General features: G+C 41.8%; 1 protein-coding gene across 2 annotated transcripts in view; it reads left to right on the plus strand.

The window, feature by feature from the left end:
- BMAL1 (basic helix-loop-helix ARNT like 1) overlaps positions 1–16,219 on the plus strand; it is a 51,328-nt gene that overhangs the window by 18,097 nt on the left and 17,012 nt on the right. The window contains exons 2-13 of one of the 2 annotated variants that reach the window (XM_063438404.1): positions 6,709–6,808; positions 7,087–7,234; positions 9,608–9,628; positions 10,301–10,345; positions 10,783–10,818; positions 10,937–11,094; positions 11,577–11,656; positions 12,507–12,599; positions 14,054–14,171; positions 14,365–14,514; positions 14,841–15,087; positions 16,039–16,145. In XM_063438404.1, coding sequence (XP_063294474.1) covers positions 7,095–7,234; positions 9,608–9,628; positions 10,301–10,345; positions 10,783–10,818; positions 10,937–11,094; positions 11,577–11,656; positions 12,507–12,599; positions 14,054–14,171; positions 14,365–14,514; positions 14,841–15,087; positions 16,039–16,145 — 1,195 coding nt within the window. In that variant the 5' untranslated portion in view covers positions 6,709–6,808; positions 7,087–7,094. The remainder of the gene's footprint in view (positions 1–6,708; positions 6,809–7,086; positions 7,235–9,607; positions 9,629–10,300; positions 10,346–10,782; positions 10,819–10,936; positions 11,095–11,576; positions 11,657–12,506; positions 12,600–14,053; positions 14,172–14,364; positions 14,515–14,840; positions 15,088–16,038; positions 16,146–16,219) is intronic. The other variant, XM_063438405.1, reaches the window with a different exon arrangement.

Consider the following 16,219-nt stretch of genomic DNA (forward strand, 5'->3'; position numbering starts at 1 on the left):
GGCGCCACTTGACAACCTCGTGTCACCCCTGTCGGTGAGAACCCGCATGCGGAGCATGGTTGCTATGATTCTCAGGCAGCCAATACGTGCTGGGATCTCGCCAAATCCCAGCATGTTTTGGCTGCCTGAGAGTGATAGGAGTGTGATTGCAGTCAGCCTGTTCGGTTGATGCCAGATTTGTGTAGAAATTGTGTTGCTTTTTTTCAAAACTTTAAACGTATTGAATATTGGCACCGGTTACAGGAATCATCCCAAAAGGTGAACGATAATCTGTATCCGCATTGACACTTATTATATTGGTGGATCCATAGCGTATGTACGCAAAAGGTTTAAAATGGGTAAACAAGACGTGGGCCCTTAGCTTGCTGTGCCTTGAGAGGTATGTGCACACTAGCCAGCTTTGGCTAGAGGTAAGGGGTGAGTGGCATATATGTGAAGCAATCTGTCTGCATGTAAAAGGGATATCCCTTCCTAACATGTATGCAAGCTAGGATGACAGGCTGCCTGTAAACTGTGTTACCCAAGCGCTTGTGTATGGGCGTTACTGGGCAGTGTTACATTACAAACGCACTAAGCATGTATATGTTGTTTTATTGCGTCTGGCAGTGTGCTGCTATTTCCAGACAGACTGTAGGTACAGTCTGATTTTTCTATATATGTTACAACATCCCTAATTAGCACTGTATGAGGGTGGAACAATAGCAAACAGCTTAAATGTGTGTTCACCTATAGCATTAAATGTGTACAGGAGATCCACACTCGCCATTAATACATTATGCAAGTATGTGTAGTATGTAGGAACTAGAAATTGCATCATTAGAGGCAAGTCTTGTTTTTCTATTATTCATTTCAGAAGCCAAGAAGAATATATATTTTATGTATTTATTTCTCCAGTTCATATATTAAAATTGTGGCTAACCATTTCCACCAGCCTGCTCACTACAGGTTTTAGTATTTCCCATGTTAGGAATCATTGGGTCTTCAAGTTCAGGAAGTTTTATTTTCTGTAAAAACCAAATAGCAATTACACACTGCCTTCCATCTTCTCACCGTATGGTGATATATATTTAGATTCACCCAGCGGAGGAAATCTTTTTCATTCAGGCTGTCAGGGAACCAATACCAGTCTGTGCTTGGATAAACTGACCTTTTGTTTTCCATGTTCTGGGGTAACTGGTGTTTGATAATTGGGTCAGACACTGCTGCTGTTTTGTCTGTGTGCCAGGTAGTTGGGTACAAGAAGAACTGGTTAACTTTTGAAGAGTGTGTTTTTAACACATTACTCTGACCAAAAAAAAAAAAACCTGTTTATGTAAACCAGTGTAGTAATGACTTTGATGCTATTCACCCCCCACAACCCCCCCAAAAAAGTATTGTGCTTATTGCTGATCCTCCTTGGCTGATGTCACACACACACTTGCTGGATGGGGGATAGCTGGGAGGACATGGATGGCACGGAGAGGGGGTGCCTGCTGGCTTTGGCGCCATCGTGATGTGCATGGTTGTGCCAGAAGCCAGTTTTGCACAGAATAGACATTTGCTAGCATAGGACTTTGTGTGGGTTTGTCTTGGGAGGGGGATTGCTGAGTGGGATGTTAACAGGGTGTGTTGTGGTTTGGGATCGTTGGGTGAGCTATTAATGGGGCTTATTGTGGGGGCTCGTTGAGTGAGCTATTAACGGGGCTTGTTGTGGGGGCTCGTTGGGTGAGCTGTTAGCGGGGCTTGTCGTGGGGGCTCGTTGGGTGAGCTATTAGCGGGGCTTGTCGTTGGGTGAGCTATTAGCGGGGCTTGTCGTTGGGTGAGCTATTAGCGGGGCTTGTCGTTGGGTGAGCTATTAGCGGGGCTTGTCGTGGGGGCTCGTTGGGTAAATTATTGGGTAATCAGGACAGCCGCAGATGCTGAGTCCGTTAACCTAGTTCTTGCTGTGACCTTGATTTGCAGAAAAGTGCGATTGTGTGCACATGATGGCTGGAATCATGCAGCTGTTTCAGAGATGAGTAATTTACTCTTCCTCGCTCAGCCGCATTGTGTTCATTGGCCACACCGCACAAACTTACAGATAAGATAAAGGTTATTGGTCCAATTATATTCTATGGCATTAAAGGCATGCAGGAATACCAACTTGGAAAATAAAGTTTTTACAATTATCTTCCTCTCCCACCCCCCCATGTGAAATTCAAATAAAATGTTGGAAAACCTATCAAGCAGTGATAATGGTAATAATGTAAAATGTCTTTCCATATATGAAAGTGAACATGCTTTTCTCTAATTGGAATTCTATAGGCTGGGTTCATCGTATTCTACATTCCAGAATGTAAAACATCGCTTGTATCCTAAATTAACCAGTGTTGCTTATGAAAGTGAATATATGTTAAATAAATTGCATAGAAATTTAAATACAATATAATGCAACTTGTTTTAGTGCAAAAAAATGCATATAAAACCATGCTTGTATAACAGTGTATCCTTCTTAATATATCCTGCAAAAGAAAAACGAACAAATCCACAGTGAATACTGTTTGCAGTAAAAAGATTCCCGTGTAATCACCCCCCCTCATAAAGACACGCTTGTTGGGGGAAGAGACCTCATAGCTCAGATCACATGGTGCAACAGGGCCAATAGGACCTGTGACGCGTTTCGCCAAATAGGGTTCATCCGACAGTTTAAGCACCTACACACACATACTGGTTGTTGTTGTTGATATGCCCTCTAGCCTTCCCACTGTTTGCAGTCAGCAAAATGAATACAAAATAACACACACATTCTCCGCCAAATAAGGTTAATAGCGGGAATAGTGAAAATATTTGCTCTGTGCATCGTTTAGATAAAATGTTTTGTTGGTGAATTTTTACAGCTATTTTTTTTCTTTTATTTGAAAATATTTTCTTATAGGGATACCCCTTATGCATTATATAGATCAGGGGTAGGCAACCTTTTAGCAGCACTGTGCCGATATAGGATTGTGATGTCCCGTAGCGTGCCGGTCCTATTTTTTTTTTTTAAATGAGGTGTGTATGCGGCCGTATCCTGCTTGTGTTATTTTTACTGTAATTGCTTTGTATCGTTGTATTTGTGCATATATGCAGGGCCGTCTTTAATATTGACTGGACCCTGGGCAAATCATTTTTTTGGGGCCCCCTGGAACCTGTCCCCCCTCCCCAGGCGTACAATCACGTCCTCCACCTCAACGCAGTGGCGGACCTAAAGTAGAGAGGTGCAAGAATTTTTTTGGGCCTCTCTGTTGCACGAGTGATTAAAAGGTAGATCCCCATCTGTCGTGCAACTCCAGTAATGCATTGACAGCTGGGCCTCTACCATTTACCCATGTTTCCAGGTCTTTTGTATGGAATATGTGGTGTTGGCGTGACTGCAAGCATGTATTTGTGTAGTGTTGGTTTTTTAATTCAGGGGTGTATTTACATATAATTTTGGTGTGTAACACAGACATGTGTTTGTACGTAGTGTTGAAATTTGAATGTAGGGGTGTATTTGTGTGTAGTGTTAGTGTGTGAATGCTGAGATGTATGCACATATACACGCACACAGAGATATATATACACACTGAAACACACACAGACATACTGACATACACACACGCAGATATACTGACACAGATTTACTGACACACACACACAGACATACTAACACACACACACACACGCAGATATACTGACACAGATTTACTGACACACACACACAGACATACTAACACACACACACACACACACAGATATACTGCCACACAAACATACTGACACACACAGATATACTGACACAGATATACTGACAAACACACAGACAGACATACTGACACAGACATGCTGACACACACACACTGACCTACTGACACACACAGATATACCGACACACACATACTGACACACACAGACATACTAACACACACACTGACAGACATACTGACACAGACATACACACACACACACACACACACAGATATACTGACACACACAAAAATTACACTTTTAAACCCACCCTCCAGTTTCCTACCTTACCTGCTGGTGGCTGAAGGTGTTGGGAGTTGGGGTCTGGCTCTCTCGGCCAGCCCGCCTCCAGTCTGCCTACTCTTCTTTCCCGCGCGCTCCTCTCTTTGTGGGAGGAAGTGATGCACGGCCGTCACTTCCTCCCAGCCTGTTGCCAAAAAGCAAGGGGCCTGCTCGCGCTGTTAAAGCGCCTCAGTGCGCCACCGGGACCCTGCTGACAGAAGCCCACCGGGTGGCCCTTTGTGCACGGGCCACCCGGTGGGCCTCCTTATTGTGTGGATTACCGGCCGGGGGTAAGAAATAGTTGAGGCCAGCGGGGCTCACGGTGCAGCTGCCCAGTTTGCCCCACGTTAAAGACGGCCCTGCGTATATTAGCTATTTTATTGTATATGTTCATAAGTAGTTTATGGTATTGTGTATGATACATATGAATGTGAGTTGTGTATGGGGGCTGCTTGTGGAATTGTGTGAATGGATATGTCACATTGTGTGTTTGGTAGTGTGTGTGGGGGCTGTTTGAGGTATTGCATGTGAGAGACTGCATGTGGGGTTGTGTGCATGTATGTGGATTGTTAGTGGTGTTGCGTTTGTGCAGATTATGTGTATGTTTGTGTGTGGGCTGTCCGTACTATTTGTATGAGGGATTACACAGGAATGCAGGATTCTGCATTCCTGTGTATATCTAGCAGTGTGGGTGGCTTCCCTGGGTTCCAGTGGGGACCAGACCAGCCAGGTACATGTCAAGGACAGGAGCTGCAACAGCAACTGCAGGCTGCTCTACTACAGTGTGGATTCCTATTCACAAGTGCTGTGAGGAAGTGCTCTAAGATCACTTCCTCTACGTGCTGCAATGCATAAATTGAGGATTGTCCTTCACCACCTTTTCGGATAAGCAGATATCTGAAGTTTTACTGGGACTCCTGATAGGCCAGAGCCTATTTGTCTCTAGCAGCCTTGAGTGCCGTGCATGGCACTAGTGCCGTAGGTTGCCTACCTCTGATATAGATAATGCATAAAAATTGTGTTTTTTTTTTTTTTTTTTTTAAATATGCAAATATACCATAAGATTTCTTGCTGTCTGCAAAAGCAGGATTCTTTGTATGTGGGGTGGGTTCTGGCAAATGGTACAGCACGATCTGGGTGCACATATGTCCCTGCTGGACACATAACCAAATTAACAAATAGAGTCTATTAAAAATCCGAACATTGGTTAAAAAAAATGTTCCATTTCATATAGTTCATTATATATCACAAACTGACACATTAACGTATATAATGGATCCTTTGGGAATATTGTTGTCAGCTTGGGTTTTGTTAGTCTTTCTATAAATCATAGGACTTAAAATAAAAAATGAAAATTATTAGAAATAGTTAACATTTGCAATGACACAATAACTCTATGAATTGAAAACCAAACTGCAAAGTTTTGGAAAAAATAACTTGATTTATGGTCACATCTTTGCTATGTTGGATCAGGTTTTTTTTTTTTCTTTTGTTTTTCTTTCTCATTCAATTGGATTGTGCATGTACAAATTGGATCTTCCCAAATAACGTCCGAAACCTGTCGAACGAAATCCCAGTATTTCCCAGAACAGTGAACTGTGTTCTGTCTGTGCGTGATGTAACCTGATGTGGCTGGTGAAGTTGTAGAACAAGAGGGGTGGAAAGGCATTTGATGTATTTATTGGTAAAAATCTAAAATTAATCCACCATCTCTTATGATGGTTATGCATTCAGGACTGTGGAATTATTATAAAAAAAAAAAAAAAATGTAAATCTACTAAAGTGGTAGCCCAATCTATGTGTCTGTCATGAAATTCTACTTTACCTGACATAAAATAATTTAAATTTAAAAAGATTGGGGCCACTGCCAAGAGCCCTGGACATTGAAAGGTCTATTTGCTGAACTCTGACTTTGTTATAGTCACATCATGGTTGTCTTTCCTTCATTTTGCCATTTGGAGTCTTGTGAATTGCCGTGTGTGTCGTGTGTGTTCATGCCTGTGATGTGTGCAGGTGTATGTGGTATGTACTGACTTTATTTGATGTGATTGTGTGTGACTATGACACACACACACACACACGCCAGCACACTCTGACCCATGGACACACCGCACAGATTACCAGCAGCAGCCTGTCCCATGTTGTCTCTGTATTTGTACAGCCACCTGGATATGATTCACACAGAGTCCTGGCGGATTGTTATATCCATTACTCCATTGGCTGTCTGGCTACGCATACTGTGCGTGCTGGTGTCGGACGCCAACTTTTCACAGAAGCTAGTAAAGCACCCCAGCTGGTGGTGAAATTAGGGGGGGGGGGGGGGGGGTTACATTCTGTATGGGTAGCTTTTCAAAGGGAAACACTGCACATACAGACTCCAGGCACCATGACCACTTTAAATCAGTGTGCTTGGGATAACCCTTTAAAAACTGTTTGTTGGAAGGCCTATCCAGTCTTACTATGAAAAGTTTTTGTTTAGCTATATAGTTCCAGTGAAGTGTGTGTGTGTGTGTGTGTGTTGTGTTTTTTTTTTTTTTTTTTAAATTTATTTTTCAGCCTTTTATATGAATAAATATCCCCTTACTTTATTCCCTGTAAATGGCTTAGGATAGTTGCATCTATTTTAACATGATTTCCAATGCTGATACTAAATACCTTTTTTTTAAAGCAGTTAACGTCTATTTATTGTTTATCTCTTTGCAGTTTCAGAAATTACTGGAAGGTGAGGCGTTAACGATGGTCAGTAGGTGACGGGATCTGCCAGCCGCATCGGTTTCTACACATCCAGATCTGCATCTTTCAGGTGGGTCAGTTGCCGTTTTGTGATGCACTGTGGGTCATGCTCCTCCATTATGTAAAATGTGCGTGAGCCTGTGATTGTGTAGGAGATATAGATCCCAGGCTGTAATTAAATAGCCTGCTCTCTGAAGCTAACCCTTTCATGTCTTCCTGCATGTTGTATAAGTGAAACCCGAGAGACTAAATTCAGTTAGTTTTATAACCAAAGAAGGTTTTTAGGACTACTGCTGCCATTCTGAAACCTTGCTCGTGGCTGACACATATCCTCCTTGGCTTTCACAGATGGTCCAATGGCCGACCAAAGAATGGACATCTCGTCTACAATCAGCGATTTTATGTCGCCGGGCTCTACTGACCTCCTATCTAGTTCCCATGGCTCAGTCGGCATGGATTGTAACCGCAAAAGAAAGGGGAGTTTAACAGATTATCAGTGAGTAGTTAATTTTTCACAAACTTTAACTTGTCGTCATGTTCATACATTAAAAGACTATGTATCCACTAAACCTGGAATTCTAACGAATTGACAAGAAAATCGCACGTTCTCGACCATACGATTTCACTGGAAAAATATTAAAACTCCGATGCTTGATACTTTGGACAAAAAAATGACCATTCCCTTGTCAGATAGCAGATCCCTGTTTAATGAATAACTAACGTTTGCATCATTTGTAAGACACATGTTTTAGCACATTATACCTGTTTCAGGTACAATGATGAGATTACGAAACTGCATGTTCACATCAATTCAGCAAATGTTAAATCTTCTGAACTAAATCGTACATTAGAGTGCAACCAAAAAATGAAAAGTTAAAAATAAATCATATTGAAAACTCCACAGAGCTTTCTCACGTACTAATACGGTTTTTAAACTATTTTTCCAGTGATAATGCTGATATTTAAATAAAGAATGAAATGTACAGACTGCAGCAACATTTTAAAGGTTTTTCTTTAGGTTTGTGGCCCTGACACAGAAGTTGTTCTGCAAAAATGCTATACGTGTAAAGTTTATGATCTGAACCGTAATAACGTGCAGGGAGCGTCTCATTATATGCTGTCAGCAATGAATTATGGGGGATAGTATGTGTGTGATATATCTATATCTATATCTAGCTCTCTATTTTGTACGTAGAACCTAGCTCTTTCCAGAGGTGTGTTTCCCAGCAACATTTGAACGAACCTGTTAATGTGTATCTACAGCTGTGACTGCAGTTCTCATCCATGGCATATAGCCAGACTGTTTTACAGACCTTACAACTACAGCTTGTGTGTCTGGAAGTTTCTGTCCTTAATACCATATCCCTGAACTCCTTCTCCCCTCTGTATAGATATGGGTTCCCCTAACTCTTTCTTCCCTCTGTATAGATACTGTGTCCCCTGACTCTGCTCCCCTCTGTATAGATACTGCGTCCCCTGACTCTGCTCCCCTCTGTATAGACACTGCGTCCCCTGACTCTGCTCCCCTCTGTATAGATAGGGCGTCCCCTGACTCTGCTCTCCTCTGTATAGATAGGGCGTCCCCTGACTCTGCTCCCCTCTGTATAGATAGGGCGTCCCCTGACTCTGCTCCCCTCTGTATAGATAGGGCGTCCCCTGACTCTGCTCCCCTCTGTATAGATAGGGCGTCCCCTGACTCTGCTCCCCTCTGTATAGATACGGCGTCCCCTGACTCTGCTCCCCTCTGTATAGATACGGCGTCCCCTGACTCTGCTCCCCTCTGTATAGATACGGCGTCCCCTGACTCTGCTCCCCTCTGTATAGATACGGCGTCCCCTGACTCTGCTCCCCTCTGTATAGATACGGCGTCCCCTGACTCTGCTCCCCTCTGTATAGATACGGCGTCCCCTGACTCTGCTCCCCTCTGTATAGATACGGCGTCCCCTGACTCTGCTCCCCTCTGTATAGATACGGCGTCCCCTGACTCTGCTCCCCTCTGTATAGATACGGCGTCCCCTGACTCTGCTCCCCTCTGTATAGATACGGCGTCCCCTGACTCTGCTCCCCTCTGTATAGATACGGCGTCCCCTGACTCTGCTCCCCTCTGTATAGATACGGCGTCCCCTGACTCTGCTCCCCTCTGTATAGATACGGCGTCCCCTGACTCTGCTCCCCTCTGTATAGATACGGCGTCCCCTGACTCTGCTCCCCTCTGTATAGATAGGGCGTCCCCTGACTCTGCTCCCCTCTGTATAGATAGGGCGTCCCCTGACTCTGCTCCCCTCTGTATAGATACGGCGTCCCCTGACTCTGCTCCCCTCTGTATAGATACGGCGTCCCCTGACTCTGCTCCCCTCTGTATAGATACGGCGTCCCCTGACTCTGCTCCCCTCTGTATAGATAGGGCGTCCCCTGACTCTGCTCCCCTCTGTATAGATAGGGCGTCCCCTGACTCTGCTCCCCTCTGTATAGATACGGCGTCCCCTGACTCTGCTCCCCTCTGTATAGATACGGCGTCCCCTGACTCTGCTCCCCTCTGTATAGATACGGCGTCCCCTGACTCTGCTCCCCTCTGTATAGATACGGCGTCCCCTGACTCTGCTCCCCTCTGTATAGATACGGCGTCCCCTGACTCTGCTCCCCTCTGTATAGATACGGCGTCCCCTGACTCTACCTCTTGACCAGCAGGCTGTGCTACAGTTACATATATTCTAGATGCATGCATTACTAAAAAAAAAAAATAATAATAATTTCAGAAATAAGAAAAATATTTGCACAAGTGATTTTTTATTTTTTTTTTCCCCATTTCTAATTTTGTATTTTTACAAAATTTGCTGATTAAAACGTTTTTTTTTTGTTTGTTTTTTAGGCTTGATGGATTTTCTTTTGAGTAAGTATCTTCCGATTTGCCAGATATACTATGTGCCAAGATATGTAATTATGGGGGAAAAATACCATTTTATTTTTTGTTAATTCCCCCAAGTTTTTTTAAATCCTTTTTTGGGTAATATGTTCACATTTTGTCACCAAAAAAAACAAAAACAAAAATGCATCTTAGCATTAAAGAGCTGCTCAGTGTTCTTTAGGATTTTTACCTCCAGAAAAATGTTGTTTTTTTGGGTACGTCCCACTCTCATTAAGGCAGGGGTAGCTGGTATACACGTAATAGTGTAGGAATACCATGTTGGGTTCTGGGGGGTCCTATATGGAATATTCGTATAATGGGCAGTGGGTATGTTATGTGTGTCCCCTATATGGAGTATTCATATAATGGGCAGTGGGTATGTTATGTGTGTCCCCTTTATGGAGTATTCACATAATGGGCAGTGGATATGTTATGTGTGTCCCCTATATGGAGTATTCATATAATGGGCAGAGTGGGTATGTTATCTGTGTCCCCTTTATGGAGTATTCACATAATGGGCAGTGGGTATGTTATCTGTGTCCCCTTTATGGAGTATTCACATAATGGGCTTGGGGTTACATTGTGTGTCCCCTATATGGAATATACATATGGTTTTGTCTGCCAATGCTAAAAACTGTTTTGTTTGTTTTATTCCAGTCACAGTGAAGGGATGGATACGGACAAGGAAGATCCACATGGGATGTAAGTTATGAGATCTTCCACGCTAGTGGTCCAGTGTATCTATCTATCTATCATTGCAGCACTTACAATATGATATGGGAGGACAGCGCATCTAGAAAAATCTACACCGCACTCACAGTATGACACGGGAAGACCGAGCCTCTGGACAGCTCACTAAACCACTCACTGTATACGTTGTAACACCAGAGTGTATCTAGGAAGACTCCCCACCCTGATTGGTATGCTGCGTTATCTAGATGTGATGTCCTCCTAGATCGCACAGGGTGGGGAATCTTCCCAGACACACTATGGTGCTATAACGTATACTGTGAGTGGTGTGGTGAGTTTTCTAGATGTGCTGTTGTCCCGTATCACTCACAGTGTGTTATTTCAGGACAATGTGTCTAGATAAGTCAATGTAGCATTTAGATTTCACAGTAAAATGTTCTTATTTTCAGGCTGGAATATACAGAGGGTCGAATAAAAAATGCACGGTAAGTGTCTGTACTCAAGCAAAGCAAAAATCCTTTTTGTGTATCTGTGTGTGTGTTTGTATGCAATGTGTCCAAGCTGCTATAAAGAGTTTATTGCTCTGTGCCTTCCTCCCCTCAGAGAAGCGCACAGTCAGATTGAGAAGCGACGGAGGGATAAAATGAACAGTTTTATTGATGAATTGGCCTCTCTAGTGCCCACGTGTAACGCCATGTCTAGGAAGCTGGATAAACTCACTGTACTGCGAATGGCAGTCCAGCACATGAAAACACTCCGAGGTGAGCAAGGCAAACTCATTAAACACTAAATCAGGACTGGTCAATCTAATTCTCCCTGAAATATTTGGCGGAGAAACCGATGTACAGCAATTTTAGTTTAGTTTAAATGGTTTTCACAGTGAGCAGATACATAAACTACATATGATGACATTGTCATTTAGTGGACAAAATAGTTAAAGATGTGGAACAGACAGACCTCTTTAAATATGACCATATAGCCGCGTCGGCCCCTCGTGTGGTTAGTAGTCATCCCACAGACGGTTATTTGCAGGAAGGGTAGCTTCATTTGTGTGGGGGTGTCTGTTTTTGTTTTTGATTAGTTTTTTTGCAGGGGGTTCTTTTTTTTTTTTTTTCAGTAATCAATAAGACCGCCTCTCCAAGTAGTTTAGGATTTGCAAATAACGGCTTCTATAATGCACTGGGGGTAGGGATGCATAATAACATGTCAATAGAGTGCTTCTTTAACTTCTCCTTGCTGGCAGGTGCTACGAATCCTTATACGGAAGCAAACTACAAGCCTGCATTTTTATCAGATGACGAGCTGAAGCATTTAATTCTCAGGGTAAGTCAAGTGTTTTGTTTTATTTTTTGTTTTATTATTTTTCCCCCAGATTACTCGGTGCATATTCCTTATTAAGACTTGGATAATTTCCCTAAACATATTTTTGGACCAAGCATTAGATGCCATCCACTAACTAGTGATTGAGTAAAACAATATCATATGGCTCTCCCCAAATCTTAGGATGCCAGCGGCTGATACAGGGATCATCTGCCGACGTCACAGTGTATTAGTCACCGCTACAACCTACCAATCTTGTCGGGTAAACAAGGAGGGAAATGAACACTTAAGCCTCAAAGAAATGCATTTTTAAATTCACCTTTAATGAGACTTGACAAAAACAGTTGCTTTGTGGGACCTGAAGGTGTATCATTCTGACCAAATTAAATGCATCAAAACATATGTTTCCGGATAAGTTGTAGCCTTGTGTGTACCGGTTTTATTTTAATGACTCACCCGACAATATAAAACTCGCAGCAGGCGCTCAATGTAGCTGCTATTAGAATGAAACCCAGCATCATCTTACACCAAGTAATCTAGGGTTTGCTGATTAAAGCAGGTGATTGCATGAATATGGATGTTCTGTTTTTGTATACAGAGAGTACAATTGGGCTCCGTTCCACACTGCTCCCCATTGAACTAACATCATTACACATTGCTGTAGACAAACTGGTGGGATTATTCACTAAAGTGAAGTTCAAATTTAAGGCCAGATTTTTTCCTGTTTGGCTATGTTGACCTTAAAGTTGAAATTCACTTTGAAATCTCACTTTCATAAATAACCGTAAATGTTTTTTTTTTTTTTTTTTTTTTTTAAATCCACCAACCTTACGGGATTTACTTTGTCTTTCAGGCTGCAGACGGGTTTCTTTTCGTTGTAGGCTGTGACCGAGGGAAGATATTGTTCGTCTCAGAATCTGTATTCAAGATTTTAAATTACAGCCAGGTATTCCTTATGAAGTAAACGGATATTAATGTTATACAAAATCAAATGCTGTGTGAAAGCAGGGATGGCCATAGAGGTGTCCCACATGCATAAGCAAGGCATAGCATCATGGGAATTGTAGTTCTGTGAATCTTTCTCTTGGCCACCCCTGTATTAAAATATAGAATGCTATTTTGATTTCCCTTTTTAGAATAATCCTTTTCTGAATTGAAATTGCTGTTTGTTTTCACATTGGGGACTAATACACGAATCTGCAAAGTTTAGGGGGCTCTTCTGGCAAGAGTGAGCACTTGTCTAATTCATAGAAACATAGAATGTGACGGCAGATAAGAACCATTCGGCTCATCTAGTCTGCCCAATTTTCTAAATACTATCAGTTTCTAGCCTTTTAAACCTTTGCCCCTCTAATTTAAGACTATGTCCTCTTGTTGTGGTAGTTTTTCTTCTTTTAAATATAGTCTCCTCTTTTACGGTGTTGATTCCCTTCATGTATTTAAATGTTTCTATCATATCCCCCCTGTCTCGTCTTTCCTCCATGCTATACATGTTAAGATCCTTTAACCTTTCCTGGTAAGTTTTATCCTGCAATCCATGAACCAGTTTAGTAGCCCTTGTCTGAACTCTCTCTAAAGTATCAATATCCTTCTGGAGATACGGTCTCCAGTTCTGCTTAAAATACTCCAAGTGAGGTCTCCCCATTGTCATGTACGATGGCATGAGCGCTTCCCTCTTTCTACTGTCAATACCTCTCCCTATACAACCAAGCATTCTGCTAGCATTTCCTGCTGCTCTATTACATTGTCTGCCTACATTTAAGTCATGTGAAATAATTATCCCTAAATTCTTACCCCAGATGTTGAGGTTAGGACTCGATCAAATATTCTGTACTCTGGCCATGGGTTTTTACGTCCAAGATGCATTATCTTGCACTTAAATGTCAGGTGCCACAACTCTGACCATTTTTCTAGTTTACCTAAATCATTTGCCATTTGGCTTATCCCTCCTGGAACATCAACCCTGTTACATATCTTAGTATCATTAGCAAAAAGGACATGCCTTACCATCAAGACCTTACCAATTCGAGGCAGAAATCAGTGGGGATAGAGCAAATTCTCTCCAGAATGTATTCTTTTCGTCCTAGACCTTTGTGTCTTGTCAGATTGACACAATAACTGGTAAAATAGTGGAGAGTATAATGCTGTCTGATAGAAACTGGGAAAAATGAAAACCTTGTAATTGCAATAACGGAGGGGGGGGTCTTGTTTCTGAGGCCTTTTTAAAAGGCCAATTTTGAAACCGGTATTACTGCTGCTCCATTTTAGGGGAATGCCAGTGAGAGTCTTGAAGTCTTGAATTGAATAAATTTGATAAATTAGAGGGATTTTTTTTTTCCACTGTCCTCTATCTTACCACTGAACATGTAATCAATAAACATTCATTGTATTTTCTTTCAGAACGACCTGATAGGACAGAGCTTGTTTGACTACCTGCACCCTAAAGATATTGCCAAAGTAAAGGAGCAGCTATCGTCGTCTGATACAGCCCCCAGAGAAAGGCTTATTGATGCAAAAAGTATGAATTTCTCCTCTCGTTCAAAATCCACTTTATCTTAATATGTTTTTAATAAAGTCCCGTCATACTCAAAGTACCTGCGGCTGTCTCGCATGAAATTCATTTCACGTAACGTACAGACAGAGTATAAAGCTCTTTGATTTAGATTTAATAGAGGATACTGACCACTGTTTTGTATGCGGTTTTGCCATAGCTGGACTCCCCGTAAAGACCGATATTACGCCAGGACCGTCACGGCTTTGTTCTGGAGCTCGGCGGTCATTCTTTTGTCGAATGAAATGTAACCGGCCTTCTGTTAAAGTAGAAGATAAAGATTTCACATCAAACTGCTCAAAAAAGAAAGGTTCGTGCTGGTATGCGCTGATCTACCATTGCATGTGTTGGCAACTTACTAAATATCTGAATGCTGGTTGTGAGAGGGGGTAAATATTTTGAAAAGTGTGTGTGTGTATCGATTACTGGATGTGTTTGGACATCAGTCTTTTACAAGATGCTGGCTGTTTGATTGGTTTTGGATATACGTATGTTGCAGAATAAGTTCCGACCACCCTAGATGATGTAGGCGACTTTCATGAACTGAAGCTATAACGGAGTACAATTTTTATTTTTATTTTTTTCTGGGGGAAGATATTGTTTGTTGCTAACAGTTAAATGTTTCTTTCTGTGTAGCGGATCGTAAAAGCTTTTGTACGATACACAGCACTGGGTATTTAAAGAGCTGGCCACCCACTAAGATGGGGCTGGATGAGGACAATGAGCCCGACAATGAGGGGTGCAATCTTAGCTGCCTTGTTGCTATTGGACGATTACATGCACACATTGTACCGCAACAGATCAATGGAGAAATCCGAGTGAAGTCCACTGAATACGTCTCCCGACATGCAATAGATGGAAAGTTTGTGTTTGTAGACCAACGGTAAGATTAATAACTTCCTAATTACAGGAGTGTTATAGTATCTCTGTGTCCTTGTGTTTTTCTAATGAAGAGGCTATCTGATTGCAAAGAAAATGATCTGACAATCTCCTAAACACCTGGATGCATTTTGAATTTCATGAGCAGAAAGATTTCAAAACCAGAAATAAAGAGAACTGCTGTTAGATACCCGTTTATTGAATTTCAACCACTGCATGTTTTGTGTAAAAATTAAAAAAATATATAATCAGGTCTCATATCATGCAACAGAGTTGTGAAAAATGCTTTTACGCACCTGTTTGTAAAGTATACATTGCCTGTTTGAAGTCTGTAAATTGCTTCAGGTATTTTGGACTTTTTATAGAATTCCCCCTACCCACTCAGACATCCCATGTTTAAATATTGTTTGTCACACACAAGCATGCTCTGCTGCTTTTCAATTTGATCTTCGCCAGCATAGATTGTTTATCTTCAGTATAACATCAAGCATCCTATGTCCCTCACCGCAAATCAGCTTCATTATTGTGGCCTGAAGGATTTAAATTCACCCCGAATTCCCGACTGTTCACACTTTAGTTAATAACACACACACGCTTAGCATTCCATTAATTAAGCAATAGAATGATGAAAGAATAAATAAATAACCTTGGACGGGTGTAAAAAAAAAAAATTAGAACAGTGGGTGATACGTTTTTAATATCCTTTGTAGTATAGATAACGATCACTCATTTCACATTCACCTTGTGACGTTTAGGATATCGATGTCCACATAGTCTGTGATTCTACGACGAGTAAATGCCACAGCTGTGAGTGGGATATGAGAGGTGCACTGTTCCATACATGAGACCAGAGGAATGTTTTCCATACAGAATAAATTGGAAACTTTTCTGTGAAAATTGAGTCTGTATTGGATTGTAAAATACACAATGAATGATGAAATCTATTTCCATACAGGGCAACCGCAATTTTGGGCTATTTACCGCAGGAACTCCTAGGCACCTCATGTTATGAATATTTTCATCAGGATGATATTGGAAATCTCGCAGAGTGCCATAAACAAGGTGTGTACCTGGGATGTCTATTTCCCGTGCCAAGAAATTAAATTTAGAAAACCCCTAATGCAAAGTCCACCTTG

This window comes from Pelobates fuscus, chromosome 12 (genome assembly GCF_036172605.1).
Source record: "Pelobates fuscus isolate aPelFus1 chromosome 12, aPelFus1.pri, whole genome shotgun sequence".
In the NCBI taxonomy this organism is placed as follows: Eukaryota; Metazoa; Chordata; class Amphibia; order Anura; family Pelobatidae; genus Pelobates; species Pelobates fuscus.